Here is a 15,691-nt window from a genome sequence, read left to right on the forward strand (position 1 = left end):
AAATTTTTTAAGTGTCCAATAAATTCAATGCTTAAACAATGTTAACTTCCTCTATTTTTTGTGTCTCTAGCCTTCCTCACAGTATGACATAGTTAATAGCTTAAAATGAAGGTGATAATAAATAACCAAATAATTAAAGTTAAAATCAAAAGAAAATTCAGGTTATAAATCAGGGTTGGTCAAAAACATGTACTATTTAATTTATCATTTAGCATTGTTTTGGTGTAAACAAGCTGTGAAACAGAAGGGCTTAGTGAAAAGTCAATATAGAAAAAAAACCTAAAAAGTTGAGGAAGAATTCAGGGACAGAAAATTGAGTATACAGACAGATTTCATGAAAATGAAAAAAAAAAAAAAAAAAAAAAACATCAATTTTTTTTTAACATTTGTCTTCTTTTATTCATTTAACAATTATCTCCCCTTTATTTATCTACTTCCTGTTGGGAATGAAAACAAACCCACGACGTATTTAAACTCTGCTGCCATTTTCGCTCGATCTTCTCAACAACTTTACTTCAAGTTGTTGAATGAATAAAACTAGAAGCAGGCATTGTCCATAACTTTACTTTAAAAAGTAGATGATACAATTTTGCACTTGCCATTTTCTTGTAGTTGGTGGCAGTAAAAATAATGATTGGAAAACTGAAATTCCAATTTTATTTTTTTTTCTCCAAGCTGGATCCATAAACCAACAAATTAAAAAACTGTGGCATAAATATGAAATTTATGTAAGTATGCATGATAAGTTGAAATTTAAGGTAAATAAATTTGCATAATGTCACTACTACGATTGGTTTATCAATCAATATAACCTTATTTTAACTGAACAAATCTTACCATGAGGCTTTGATTTTTTATCACTAGCAGATTTTGATTTTCCCCGCTTCTTCTTTTTGGCAGGGACAGAGTCATCACTCTCTTTCTTTCTCTTGCCCAGATGAACTACATCACTACTATCAGAACCTGCAACATTGCCACTACCTATACTGCCATCATTAGATGATGGGCTTGTATTACCTGGTGGAGGAGGAGGAGGAGATTCTAATGGATTTTGTTCTGTACAGACGTTTTTTTGAGACTCTTCGGAATGTGGTTGATTGACACATGTGTCAGTATCTTGCTCAGGGGATGTGGGGGGAGTATTTACAAATGTACCGGGAGTAATGTCTGTCTGCTCTGAGATTTCTATTGTTTCAGCACTAGATTTATATTCTATCACAGACTTTATTGTTAGATCACTTGGATTCTCTGTATCACATTTTTCACTTGCAACACTAGAATCGTCATCCGACATTAATGACCTCTTATCAAGGTCATCACTTTCCTTTAATCTCTTTTTTGATTTGTTCATTTTTATCACCTTGGTGTCTTTTTTCACAACTTTTTTATGATCAACGTCACTGCTATCACTATCCACTGTATCTTTTTTCTTTGTTTTCTTTTTTACTTTTTTCTTCTCCATTTCATCATCTTCCTCTGTATCTTCATCATTAGTGTCCTTGACCTCCTCCTCATCCTTTATTTTTTTAATTGGCGGTTCCATTTCAGAACATGGAGGATACTGACCCATATACTTTCTCTCTGCCATGGTCATTTTAGTTTTCTTAACCTCTTTTTTGTCTTTTGGTGTAAATTCTTTTTTCACCTCTGTTTTATTAGGTGTCTTCCTAGGTCTTCCTCTGGGTTTCAAGTCTTCATCTGACTGTTTATTTGTGTTCCAGTCCTGTGTGTTGTTCTCTTCTTCTCTAAATTCAAATTTATCCTGACTACTGGACTCCTCATTAAATTTAATATCCACATTTTCCACGTTTTGAACTATTTTACTTTCATCTTTTATCTCCACTACTTGGTTATCTGATGTTTGTTGTGTAGATTCTGTTAGTGATGTTTTCTCTTCTTCTTTATTACTTGCTTCTTCTCGGTCAACAAAATCAGTATTACAAGTCTCCATTAATTCACTTTCCTCACTTTTCTCAATTACCTCTGCCTCTACCACTGAATTTACTATTTCTGGTGTATCCTTTATGTCCCTTAGAACAGGATCCAAATCAGCTGGAGTTTCAACCAAAACTTTGACTTCCACAACATCCACAGTGTTTTTATCCTCTGAGTCAGATGTTTTATATTCTTCCATGGTCTCCACTACAGAAGGCTGTAAAGACTGAGAATCAGATAATTCAATTTCTTCTGCTTTGTCAGTTTCCTCATCAGAGTTATCTGTGTCATCCGTGAATGAGGCTGAAAGCAGCAAAATTATTATTTTTTAAAAAACTGGAAACAATTTTCAGTTAACAATGTTAAGGGGTTGGTGGCAATTCAATAATTTTGGTATATGTAAGAAATTTGCACAATTCAAACCTTGTTCAATATAATGGTTAATACCTTGAGAGAGTCATCAGTTATACAGCAACACTTCCATAATATGGTGATAATCAAATGATCTACTTGTTTTAAACTTCCAACACTATTTGTGTGCTCTAATGATCAACAGCATCATAGAAATTATGACTTACAGGATAGCATTTCTTACAATGTGTCATTTTATGACATAGCATTTTTAACACATATGAAGACATCAACTTAATTTAATATGAACTCAAAATACATTTAATCTTGTTACTTCAACCAATAGTAATAAAACATTTATGTAACAAATATAAACACTTATCCATTGTGTGTTTTACATAAATTAAAGACTGCACACAAACTTAGATATGCCACCTGAACAAATGGGGCAAATATGGACACAATATTCAATTTAAGTACAGATCTGAAATTTGACTGTAATTAAAAATTTGACACTAGATAAGATTTTGAACAGAATGAAAGTGGTCAAATAACTTGAATACTAGGAACAATTTAGTCATGACAATTAGTGGAAGTATTTTGAGTTTTAGTTTTAGTCCAGAAACAGGAAACATTGGCTATATTGGGACTAATAATCCTCACAGCCTGTTGAACCCTGTACATTTGGGAACCAGTGTGAACAATCATATTAGATACCATTTTTATGTTGGATAAACTAAGCACTTTTGACACACAATTTTACTGCCATTTCTGAAACAACCAACTCCAAACCATTATCAGAACTCTTTTTTTTTGTTGTTGACAACACAATGAGAGAATATGACTGCAAATTACTTTACATCCCAATTTGGTAATCTAACACCCTATGAAGTTCCATAACAATGCTCAAATCATTCAAGATGATTTGTTGACAACACATGAGACTAAGTTTTGCTGAAAAAAAAAAGTCTAAGTTCTACAGCAGTCATTCCTAAAATTTTTATCCAAATGTAAATTCCTAAAAGTATGCACTCCATGTGGTTATAATAAATCCAACAATGCTGCGAGCTGCTCAGAAAATAGTTCAGACATAAAGTGTCACAACTCAATAAAATGCTTCACAGGAAGCAGCTTTTGCTACTGCAGCAGTCCAACCCTAAACAAATGGGGCAAGTAAGGACACATCTTTCAAGCTTGATACAGCTATAAATTTTGATTGCTACTGAATATAGGAATTTGACCAGATTCAAGGTGGCCCCTTTTAAACATCTTCAGTAACAACCTAAAATATCAATTCCAGCCTTCCTTTGGGATATGGCACCTTAGGGTAGTTTCAAAAAGACCCATTCACTTATAATCAAGTTACTTTCTTGGCAACTTTTTGGTCCCTCATTCTTGAGTAGGTTAAGTTGAAAACTTCCAAATAAATTCTTGCCTGCTTTTGACCGAATGGTACCTTGTGCAATTTAAAAAGGAATCATTCACTTTTACTCATTAATAATGGGACATCAGAAAAAAAACTTGTTTCTTACCACTAATAAAAAAATCTCAACACATGTACATGGATCGATTTGCCACATTAAAAGCACTATTAGCTTCAGCTTATCAAAACTTCTTTTTTTAAATTAAGTGAATGAAAGAAACTTTAAAATGAGCCAAAATGGGAAAATCTAAATATACAGTTTGACAATACCTTCAATCAAACCTCACTCAAAACTTACTAAATACAAAGTGAAAAGAAGATGATTATTTCATGCCCTTATAGCCTACTATTATCCAAAAGGATTCCCCCCAAAACAATAGCAATTTTCTTTTGTGGTATGGAACCTTGTGTTGTATATCATAGAGATCCATGAACTTTTACTCAAGTTAAAGGGCAGACACCAAATGTCTACAAACAAAAACAATGATGGAAGTGCTGTAACATTTTACAACAATGTTCTTTATGGTCATATAAAAATCAAAATCATCATTTGGTAGGGTTGTTGAACCTGTTCAAAGGAATGTATCAGAATCAACTTACCATGAGATAAAATGTCAGACGACTCAGTAAGACCTGAATTTCTCCTTGTTCTTTTCTGCTTCACTAAAATGATTAAAATCCATAATACAGTACATTATCTTAACAACTAAATAAATGTATTCTTTTGATGTAGAAAGTACAGTTATTTCTCAGGAAGCCTTTTAGAAAGGAACAGCAGCCCTGACTTTATCATGTTCTGCCTGCTTCCATTAAAGTGCACTATTCTGTCATATTTGTTTTGATTCAAAGAAATCCTATATACAAGGTTGTCATTAAAGTCAATAAGAACTTGACTAAATGGTGTGGATGTCCACCACAATAAATAGACAACAGACATATTGATATTGTAAAAAATACCTTGCAGTCCTTCTAGCACCTTAACTTCTACACTGTTTGACCTGGTTGGTCTAGATTTCTTTTTATCAACTGAGGTCGATGCTGGAGACCGTGCTTTTTCTGACCTGGCAGGACTTGAAGAGGGGGATTCTGTTGGTCCAGATCTAGCTCTTTTCTTAATAATCTGTATAATAAATACAAATTTGTACAAGTTATCAGGGCATTGGATGAAAAATATAAGCAGTATTCACACAACTATAAAGGGACCAGTGAAAAATATAATATCCCCTGCAACTTTGTTATGTAGGTTGAAATAACACTGTTCATTTACATTGACTTTTTATTTAATGAAAAGAGAAGATAGCTGCAATAATCATATAGTAATAATAATCTCCTAAACATCTAGTTCAGGTAGGTTAATACATACATTTTTTTAAAAGTCCTTTCCTTATCCTTTAAATATCACATCATTAACATGTGAATATTTTCAAGCTTAGTTTATAAACCAACTTACTTGCTGCTGTTGAGTGAGAACAGGTTGGGTAGTGGAGATTTTAGGAGTCTTCGGAGATGCATTTTCCTTGATCTTTTTTTCCAATTTTTTGGCAACAAGATCTGTAGGAGGTCTTTCAACAATACTAACAATTCTCTCTGGTTGTATCCATTCATCATACCTATAATAGTAAAATGTATAGGCCTTCGTCTTGAGGATTTCTGTTTACTTTAATTAGTAGATTCATCAAATTTTTCGTGGCTTGTCAAACATTAGTTATGATTTTTTAAATTTTTCTTTCATGTCTTTTGTGAATTCCCTACCGAAGAACCTGACTATCTGTGATGAAGAAAACATTTAAAGACAATTAGGATGAATTTCTTAATTACAAAACAAGCAATCATTAAAACAAAAACTGCAAGGATAATTTTCGAAAATCCTAAGACAGCAGTGAAGTAACATGAAAACTTAGAAATTCACACAAAAAAAAGGCCTTTTTTTTTGGGAATTCTCATTTTTTTTCACGTTTTTTGTAAGAAATTTTAGCCAAACTGAAAAAAATTAGGAATTTTTAAGAATTTCAGCACTCAAGAAGAGCCTTTACCTATAACGTTTTCCTTCACGCTGATGAGGCTGACTTTACAGCTGATCTGATCCAAAAGAAGGAATGCTGTTTAGCTAGATCCTTTAATCTCAGTTTCCACAATATGAATGACTTCTTATCATTAAACAATCCTAGTTTCAGGGATTTTATCCATAGCAGAGGCTGCTCTGGCTTTCAAAATTCTGTTGCCAGAAAAATCGTCACCTACCAGTTTTTGTCGCCAATTTTCAGAAATTAGAGCCAAAATGGGTGCCAACATTTTTTTCTAAGTTTTTAAAAATATGACAGTATTAAGTCCAGTGATGAGTTATCTTTGTCAGTTCATCAAAATAATTCCTTCATTCATGACATACATGTATCCAAGATTCACTCTTGATGCATGTATAAAGCAGGTTCTTAGCTCTAGTCTTATTCAGGATCTAAAACCATTTTTATATGCAAAATAATGAAGTACTACTCCAGCTGTTTTATTTCTACCAAGGACTATGCTCATATAGTCCCTAATTTTAAAACATGTGGACCTTTGTGGTCTCATTAAGTTTATCTTAAAATATAATTTTACTTTTTATTTATGAATTTTGAACAAACTTGATTCTTTTTTCAAGTGATCAAATTTCTAGCAAACTACTATGGACCATTAAATGTGTCCCTTTTCAATAATCTCTTATTCTCTTCATCTGAATATTATAACTTAATGTCTTCAATATTTCCTTAATTAGAATTTGGGAATTCCCATCTATTTGTTTAGCAATTTTCCCACCAAAAATGGCACATGACAAAAGTGTAAACAAATGTTATCCATTTTCTTTGATCAATTCTTGCATTTCGTAGTGTTTAAGACACTTCCTGATGGGATAATCATTGTTAATTGGATTTAATTTATTCTGTTATAAGGTAAATCTGTTTCTGAATGTATCATATGGTATAATAGGGCCGTGATACTTGTATGTAGCGACGTGCACATGGCCATGATTGTGTTTACCTTTGACCAGATGGTGAGAGTTTTGATTGGCTCAATAATAAATTTACATCTGACTGACACCTCCCAAGAGGATATTGTGAGTCATGGTCATCTGGAATAATTACCTTTGATTGGCATCAGTCGTAATTTGTTTATGGTCATTAACATTGACCATGTGTCAACACAACTGTTTAATTGGAGAGAATATCTGTCGCTGACAAACTTCATGTCAATTTTAATATACAAAACCTAGGCACAAAGAAAATCGCCAACTGGTTATTTTTGTCGCCAGATCAAATAAAAAAACGCAAATTGCGACATTGGCAAAGCCCAGCGCGATCCCTGCATCGCATCTACCCCAAAGAACTTGAAATAAAGTCAGCCTCATATCTTGACCTCAACTTAGAAATTGATGGTAAAGGAAAGCTATACGACAAACAAAATGACTTTTCATTCCATTTGTCAACTTTCCTTACATCTGTGGCAACAACCCTTCAGCATCTGCGAATGAAGTTTTCATATCACAACTCATACGTTATTCCAGAGCTTGCCATTACTATGCAGACTTTTTGTATCATATTCTTCTTACAATAAGGCTTCTGGAACAGGGTTATGTTGCTACATGATTGAAGTCATCACTATAAAAGTTCTATGGTCGTCGTCATGATCTTGTGGATTGTTACGGTGTATCCAACTTATTTGATCAACATACATTTGTATAGTTTTCCTTTCCTCTTTTCGTCTACCCTGGACTTGACTTTTTATGAGCAATTCAGCGGGTGTTTCTAGAAAGGCCATGTATGTTTTCTCTACCAGTACACTGGTCCATGCTCCCAGTTTTTAGTGGAGTCCATTCTTTTGATTTCCCTTAGAATGGTGGTGCCCTTGATAACTCTTTCAAGACATAAGCCAAAAGTAGTAAAAATCTTTATTGTATTTGGCCTCTCAAGGACAATGACTCATAGAAGCTGTTGCTCAACTTTGACCCAATAGACTTTTGTCATAAGAATCCTACCATCAATAAAAATATCTTTTTATCTTCTTTGACTTCCATGATAGAAGCCAAAAAACAGAACATAGTCATTTTTTGGCAAGGAGTGAAATTACTCCTTAGGATATTGTCTCCAACTGAAAACTTTGTCATGAGGATCATTCCTTTTTTTTTTGTCATAAGAATCCTACCATCAATAAAAATATCTTTTTATCTTCTTTGACTTCCATGATAGAAGCCAAAAACAGAGCATAGTCATTTTTTGGCAAGGAGTGAAATTACTCCTTAGGATATTGTCTCCAACTGAAAACTTTGTCATGAGGATCATTCCTTTTTTTTTTTACAACATCTTTGATATTCAAACATTATTCAAGATATAAGTCAGAAACTGTAAAAAATATATCAAGTTTGGTCCTCCTTGAGGAATACTGTGAAAGTACCTTATTTGTGGATACCTTCATCATAGTAATGAATTTCCTTTTTGTTGGGATGCTCGGGCATTTAACCCCAACATACAAAACAAACAAAACCTTTTTGTTGGGAACCAATAATACTTCCACAGTAAGGAGTTTCCTTACAACTCTAACAATTGGAATATTAGTTACAATCCATACAGTAAATTTATCACTGAACGACATCAACAGAGTCAAAGTAATAGCAACAGCACAGGTGAACTGTTGGCTAAATGAAAATTGCATTCAAATTGATTTTAATATGCCAGAAAAGGCCAATGTGGTAGTGAGGTCAAATTTGGTTTTATGCTGCTAAAAAAAAATACTGCCTTTAATGTGACCAAATGTATGAAATCCAGAAAAAATGTTTTTTTGTAACATAACAGATCAACTTGGCACATTTTTATTTCAGCAGTTTGCCAAAGTAAACAAATACTTTGATGGCATTCAAGGTGGTACCCTTTTCATATTCAGCTTACTACTGACTTAACTGAAGCTGGCCCCAAAATCAGGCCAATACAGATCAGAAATTTGATTTGGATACATAAATAATGCCGACTTACCTGTTATTCCATCCAGCATAATGGACCAAATACCTTAATCCACTAGTATCATCCTGACACTCAACAACCTAGAAAATACAACCAGTATATAATTCTTTCACTAAACAACCATTATGGTAATACTTGGCTAATTATTAACAGCTGTGCGAGTGCATGATATGCTCATCTTTACATATCTCAAAATTATTTGATTTTACAACCTGGAAGCAAAATGAAGAACTGCTGAAAATCATAAAAATAAAATGTTTACAGCTTGACATGACCACAGAGGTCAAACCCTGAACAGAAGAGGCAAGTATAGACACACCATTCAATCTTGAAACAGCTTTGACTTTTGATTGCTAACAAGAATTTGACATAGGATAAGAATTCAACCACATACTATGTGGCCACTTAAAGACCTCTAATCCCTTCATGGTCCAAGTAATAATCCAACAAAAAGCTTGGAAAAGTGCAGCATGGAAACCTCTGTTCACTTGGGGCAAGTGTAGACACAATACTAGTTATTGACACACTAAAGCACAGGGACTTACAGTTCATTGTGGACACAGCTGTTTTGGACACAATATAGCACAAAATTTGAAGTTCAATAAAAATTTCAAAATCTGACCAAAAGCAAGCATTCTGAAAATATTGCAAAACAATACATAGTCCCCTACCAGCTGTTTATATCACTGACCCAAGTACTACTTTGGATCATCAAGTATAAATGACAAACTGAGGAAATGACCTTGATTTTGAAAAAATCAGCAAAGCAGAACAAAATGTAAACTTGATCTGTAACTCATCAAATAGGATTCACATACCAAAAATCAGCTCAATGTTGGCAAGCATTTAGAAAAAAAGTGTGGAAAACTTAATTTCCATAATTTTTTTTAAAGTTCAAGGGCCATAACACAGACAAATATCAGTGGAGCAGGATGAAACGTAACCTTGATCTGTAACTCAAAAGGGTAGACTTACATACCAAAAATCAGCTCAATATCTGCAAGCATTTAGAAAAAAAAAGTGCAGAAAATTTAATTTCAGTAAATTTTTTTAAGTTCAAGGGCCATAACTCAGCCAAAAATCAGCGAAGTGGAAAAGTAAACCTGATCTGTAACTCATCAAGGTAGACTTAAATACCAAATATCAGAGCAATATCTGCAAACATTTAGAAAAAAAAGTGTGGAAAACTTAAATTTTAGTAAATTCAAGGACCATAACCTGGTTAAAAATCAGTGGAGGGGAACGAAACATAACTTAATCTTAACTCATCAAGGTTGATATACTAACCAAAAATCAGCTCAATATCTGCAAGCATTTAGAAAAAAATGTGGAAAACTTAAATTTCAGTAAATTTTTCAAAGTTCAAGGGCCTTAACTCAGACAAAACTCAGCGGAGCAGGAAGAAATGAACACATAAACTGTAACTCATCAAGGATGACTAACATACCAAAAGTCAGCTCAATATCTGCCAGCATTTAGAGAAAAATGCAGAAAACTGAACTGACAGACAGACGAAGTGCAAACCTCAAGTCCCCTTCAGCTTAAGCCGGTAGGGGATGAATAAAAAAGTTGTTTTTTGGGGAGTGGCTCCTTTGACCCCTTATAACTCGAAAACCGTAAGAGATATCTGAAATCTGATTAGAGAGTAGGCAGGGATTTTCATAAGGAATCCACTAATTTTCAAAATCAGACCAAAAATAAAAAAAGTTCATTTCCCTTTGACATGGCCCTATTTTTTATTACCCTTTGAACTCAAAAAGGGTAAAAGATAAGCCTCCCCTGTACTTTTTTTTTTAAACAGAATTTCAAAAGGAACAGACTGACATCAGAATCATAATCAAAGTGCTGATAGCACTGGCAGTTTTTGATTCTTGTTAAAATTGTAGCATGGACAAAATTTCAAAGATTATATGATATGAAATAAAACTGTGACCATAAATTGCATTTTAAATACTATTATGAACAGTCCCTTTTAATATGCATAAACTGAAAGTCAATCAATACTACTGACCCAATGTCACACACATTTACATAATTTTATCTATTTCACCTTTTTCCCCAATCAAAAATTGATGTCCATTTACATTCAAAAGCTATAGTAACAGAGTATTTATCCTACACATCATTTATACTTAATTAAAACCACTATCAGCATAAGAAAATAATTTCTTAACCACAAAATTTTCACAAATTAGACACTTTTATCAATTTGAATTTTCCCACCAAGTTTACTTGGTTAAAATCATGCTCTTCACTTACTATTCATAAATGGTAAAATATTAATGATAGGATGGATAATTATACTTATAAGTGTGTTACAATGAAAATATTTAACACATTTTATCCTTCCAGATACATTACTGCAGACATAAATTTCCTGAATGTAAATTTATTACAAAATATCTTTCAAGGGCAAAAAGGAGTCCCTCAAATCTTGAGTTGATATGAAGACTAGATCTTAATTTTATATACATAAATAATAGAATATAATTGAGCTGATAAATTGCAATGTTATAATTTTATAGGTTTTGGATATAACTCAAATTGTTCAATTTTTCATTTAAAAGCACACTTTTAAGGAAGAAAATTGTAAGAAACAAGCAAAATAAGTATCAGAATATAATCATTTTCAGCTGTAAAAGCATTTAATAAGGAGGGTTTGACAAAAAAGGAATTAGTTACTTTTTGGTTTTTAGTGGTTTCATTTTAATATCTAACTATGTTTTATAAGAAGGAAATATAGTACAACCTTTGTTTGAAACATGTTATTATGACAGCTGAACATGATTAAAACAAAATATCACTAAAAATTTAATACTTAAAGATGTATTTGATGATCAGAAAATTTCTTTCAGTAACACTTCACTTTTTGTTTGTTTGTTTACATTACGCAATGTCTTTTCAAATACCAAAATCTTTAATTTCGTGGCCAATTCTTATGTATTGATGCATAAAACGCACCCTCATGTTCTGGAAATAATTTCTATGTAAAAATGTGTGCACAATACACACAAAATACGGTAGCGTAAATGAACAACAAGGACAATGGCGACAATGTGATACCATTATACAAATGAAATTTCTTTTTTGCAGTTGTATGAAAATTGATTTACCTTAGCATCATAGATTTTCTCTGTTTTTCCTCCTCCATACTTTACTTTCAGTCTGGTACCCAGTGGACAGTTCCTAGCTTCCTTCTGACTAACACTAAAACCATAAACATAAGTATAAATATTAACATTTGATGTTTCTAAAATTTCATTGTGATTACATGAAGTAGGATTTCCAATATTTAACATCTTATAAACATAATTATCATATCTACACTTCCAACCACCACCAATGAATCTTTCAAATAGCTCTGCCTGCTTTTTATAGCATGTTAACACTTGATATAACTGAAAACTAAACTAACGTGTTCTTTTTAACTTTAGGCCATGTGAGCTATTGCCATCACTTGGCGCCTGTCGTCATCAACATTTTCTTCAATCATATTCTCCTCTGAAACTACTGAATGGATTTGGATGAAACTTAAGATGATTGTTCCTTAGAGAATCATGCTCGAAATGACCTTTTTTGGCCCTTTTGTAACTCAAAAACAGTGTGAGATATTCCAAACGAATTAAAATTATGTAAGAAGCAAAATAAGATCAAAGCGCCAATAACACTGTACCTTGGATTTCATGAGATATTTATAAGTACTTTAAAGAAGCTAATCATAATCTGCCAATGGAAATTTGTTCTTTCTGTGTTTTCAAAAAGATTAATTATTAACAACGGGATCAGCGCTTCACCACTACTAAAATTACACATCCACACAATATGTGATTACTCAAAATTTCTATAAATTCTTTTCCATTTTTTTTTGTTTCGTTTCATTTTGTTTTTATTTTGTTTCTCTATGTGTAACCTTGATAACCTATATTAGGTTTAAAGGTGGTCAATCACATGGAATCCATGCATGAATATCAAAGGCATAGATAAAATATAGTTCCAACTTCTATAAATATATTTGATTTTTTTTTTTACAATCAATTATGGAAAGTGTAATTTCAATCATATACTGTAAAAACAGGCAGTGTATTTATACAAAATTATCCATTTGATATATTTTAATATTTATCTGCCAGTTTGTTGTGGTGGAAGTACTTTTAAGGCGGTTATCAAACGGATGTCCTTAGGATCACCATCAGATGGTTATAAGACTCGGAAGTCACATGACATCCAAGTTAAAATAATTGTCAAAACTTAATGGAAAATAAATCTTCCATAAACACCTATTTTACCCCACTTGGCTCCTTTCTCATAACAGAAGGGGCCAGTGACTCTTTTTAAAGGGCCAATAAGGGCCTCACATGAACTATTCTTATTGACAGAAAACAATTTGAAATGGAAATAGTATTGGACATAAATGATATTATAAATTTTAGCTAGTAGCATGGTTCCAACTGTACCACTTATTCCAGAGGAGCCCTACTTATAGACTAAGTTTGTACACACTAACTATTCAGGCTTACCCAAACAAAATATTTCCATCTTACAGGGGATTGCTAAAAACTAAATAAAATATGTACACATAATTTACCTCTTCTTTTCCTTTGAATCCTTTTCTTCTGTTTGACCTTCTACCTTTGACTTTTTAATCTTTCTAACAAGCTCCTGTTTAATGTCTTTTTTTCCAAGGTTGACTTTAACTTCTTTTTGTATGACAATTTTTTGAGCTGTGCCATTTTCTTCTTTACCATCTTCTTTTCTCATTGAACGTCTTCTCACAAGCTGCAAAGACCACATCATAAAACAATGCACTATTCTTACATATCTTTTAAACTAGACATTGCCCTTTACCGGACTAATACCGCCTGCAGGGTTGAATTGGTGAACCAATGTGGACACACAATTCATAATGGACAAAATTTTTATAGGGTTAGACTAAGCACTTTTGACACACAATTTTGCTGCAATTTTTAAAACACCCAACTCCAAACTGAATCACTACCATTTTTTTTATTGTTTACAACACAATAACAGAATATGACTGAAAATTTACATTGAACATAAATTCCTAACAATTTGCATTCCTCAATAAGCCATGATAAGGTAATCTAACACTCCATGGAGTTTTATTACAATCCCACAAGTTGTTGAGGAGGAGTTGCAGACAATGCATCAGAACAAGATTTTCTAAAATATCATCTAAGAACAATATCTATAATTTTTGCCCAAACATAAATTCCTGACAATATGCATATCCCAATTTGGTAATTTAACACTCCATTAAGTTTCATAACAATCCTGTAAGTTGTTGAGGAGGAGCTGAGGACAACACATTTGACCAAATTTTACTGACAACACCCATCATTTCTATAATTTTTGCACTAACATTAATTCCTAACAATATGCACATCCCAATATGGTCAATAATTTAAACACTTTATCAAGTTTCATAAAAATTATGCAAGTCATTGAGGAGTTGCAGATAAGGTATACAGCCAAGTTTTGCTTAAAAATGCCTATGCCGTCATTTCTACAATTTTCCCCCAAACATAAATACTTGACAGTATCCAAATCTCCATGTGGTAATATTACATCCCACAAAGTTTCATAAAAAATCTGCAAGTAGCTTAAAAAATAGTTCAGACAGACAGGGTAAAATCTATATACCCCCAAACTTCCTTGCAGGTGGGATAATAAGTAATACTGAGATTTTGTCTAAACCTTTTTTAAACATTTTGACTACTTCAGCTGGACTTAACTCTTGAAAGGGCACTTAAATTCTTCTTTTCAAATGATGCCTAAATTGATTGAAATTTTGAAAAATTTTGAAAGTTTATGTACCAATATCTACAGCCATTTTACCTTTTTAGGTGAAGTCTTATCATCAGAATCGGACTTGGTGACTGACTTAGTTTTGTCTCCTGAAGATAAAGCCTTTTTATCTACAGGCTTTTTATCAGTATGAGAAGTAGTTATTTTCTTTTCTCCACTTTGGCTTGTTTGTTTTTTATCAGCAGCTGGTAGGAAATGTTTCTTCTCTGTTTTTTTCTCAATGTCACTTTCAGTGTCCTTTTTCATTTTAGGATCTTCTTTTTTAACTAATACTTTGGCCTTTTTCATAACTATATCGTCTTTTTTCTCTTTTTTTATCTCCTCTGACTTTACCATTTTCCTTCCAGTGCATTCTTCTTTCTTCTTCTTTTCATCAGTTTTTTTCTCCTCTTTTTTTTCAGCATCTTCTTTCCCTTTCTTACCATCATCATCCTTTGCTTTCTTTGAATCACTTTCCTCTTTTTTCTGATTTTTCTTATTTTCACTTTCCTTTCTACTTTCAATTTCTTCTTTCTTTCCAACCTTCTTTTTTATTTCATCAGCATCCTCCTTTTTAGAAATTTTTCTAGATTCAGATTCCTTTTTTGCTGCCTCATCACTTGCATCCTGACGTGTAACTCTTTTTGGAGTATGTACCCCAAGCGGTTTTTCCTTAGATGGTGAAACACCTTCATCTTTATCATCTTTAACATCATCTGCTACACTTTCAGTATCCTGAAAAAATAACCAAAAAATCAGAAACACCTTCACCTTTTTCTTCTTTAACATCACCTGCTTAACTTAAGTGTCTTAAAAACCTAACACAAAATCTATCTCAACTATTCTTTTCTTAATAAGATCATGAAAACCAAATGTCTACTTACGATGACATCTTACCATCAGTTGACATGAAGATTTAATAAAATGTTTCAAAGGGTGCAGCTTGATATGACCGCAGTGGTCCAAGCTTCAACAGTTGATGGTCACAACATTCAAGTACTGTAAACATATTAATTTTCGTAGATTCTGTCAAGTGAACATATTCGCAGGTGTGAATTTTCGCGGATTGAAAACATGATAAGCCTGATATAGTGTTAAAAATCAATTTCGCTGGTATTACGAACATTAGTACAACGTGAAAATTAATACTTTTACAGTTTAATACAGTTTAGAGTTTGGATTGTAATTA

General features: G+C 32.7%; 1 protein-coding gene across 2 annotated transcripts in view; it reads right to left on the bottom strand.

The window, feature by feature from the left end:
* The window catches only part of LOC148623491 (uncharacterized), a 39,197-nt gene that overhangs the window by 7,487 nt on the left and 16,019 nt on the right, over positions 1-15,691 (bottom strand). For both annotated transcript variants that reach the window (XM_088565331.1, XM_088565330.1), the window contains 8 exons: positions 14,554-15,237; positions 13,283-13,473; positions 11,811-11,904; positions 8,710-8,777; positions 5,160-5,319; positions 4,667-4,829; positions 4,310-4,372; positions 838-2,238 (listed from right to left, as the gene is read on the bottom strand). In XM_088565331.1, the coding sequence (XP_088421457.1) occupies positions 838-2,238; positions 4,310-4,372; positions 4,667-4,829; positions 5,160-5,319; positions 8,710-8,777; positions 11,811-11,904; positions 13,283-13,473; positions 14,554-15,237 (2,824 nt within the window). The remainder of the gene's footprint in view (positions 1-837; positions 2,239-4,309; positions 4,373-4,666; positions 4,830-5,159; positions 5,320-8,709; positions 8,778-11,810; positions 11,905-13,282; positions 13,474-14,553; positions 15,238-15,691) is intronic.

The sequence above is a fragment of the Perna viridis genome, chromosome 2, assembly GCF_037379345.1.
Source record: "Perna viridis isolate PV_CMFRI_1.1 ecotype Kerala chromosome 2, ASM3737934v1, whole genome shotgun sequence".
NCBI lineage: Eukaryota > Metazoa > Mollusca > Bivalvia > Mytilida > Mytilidae > Perna > Perna viridis.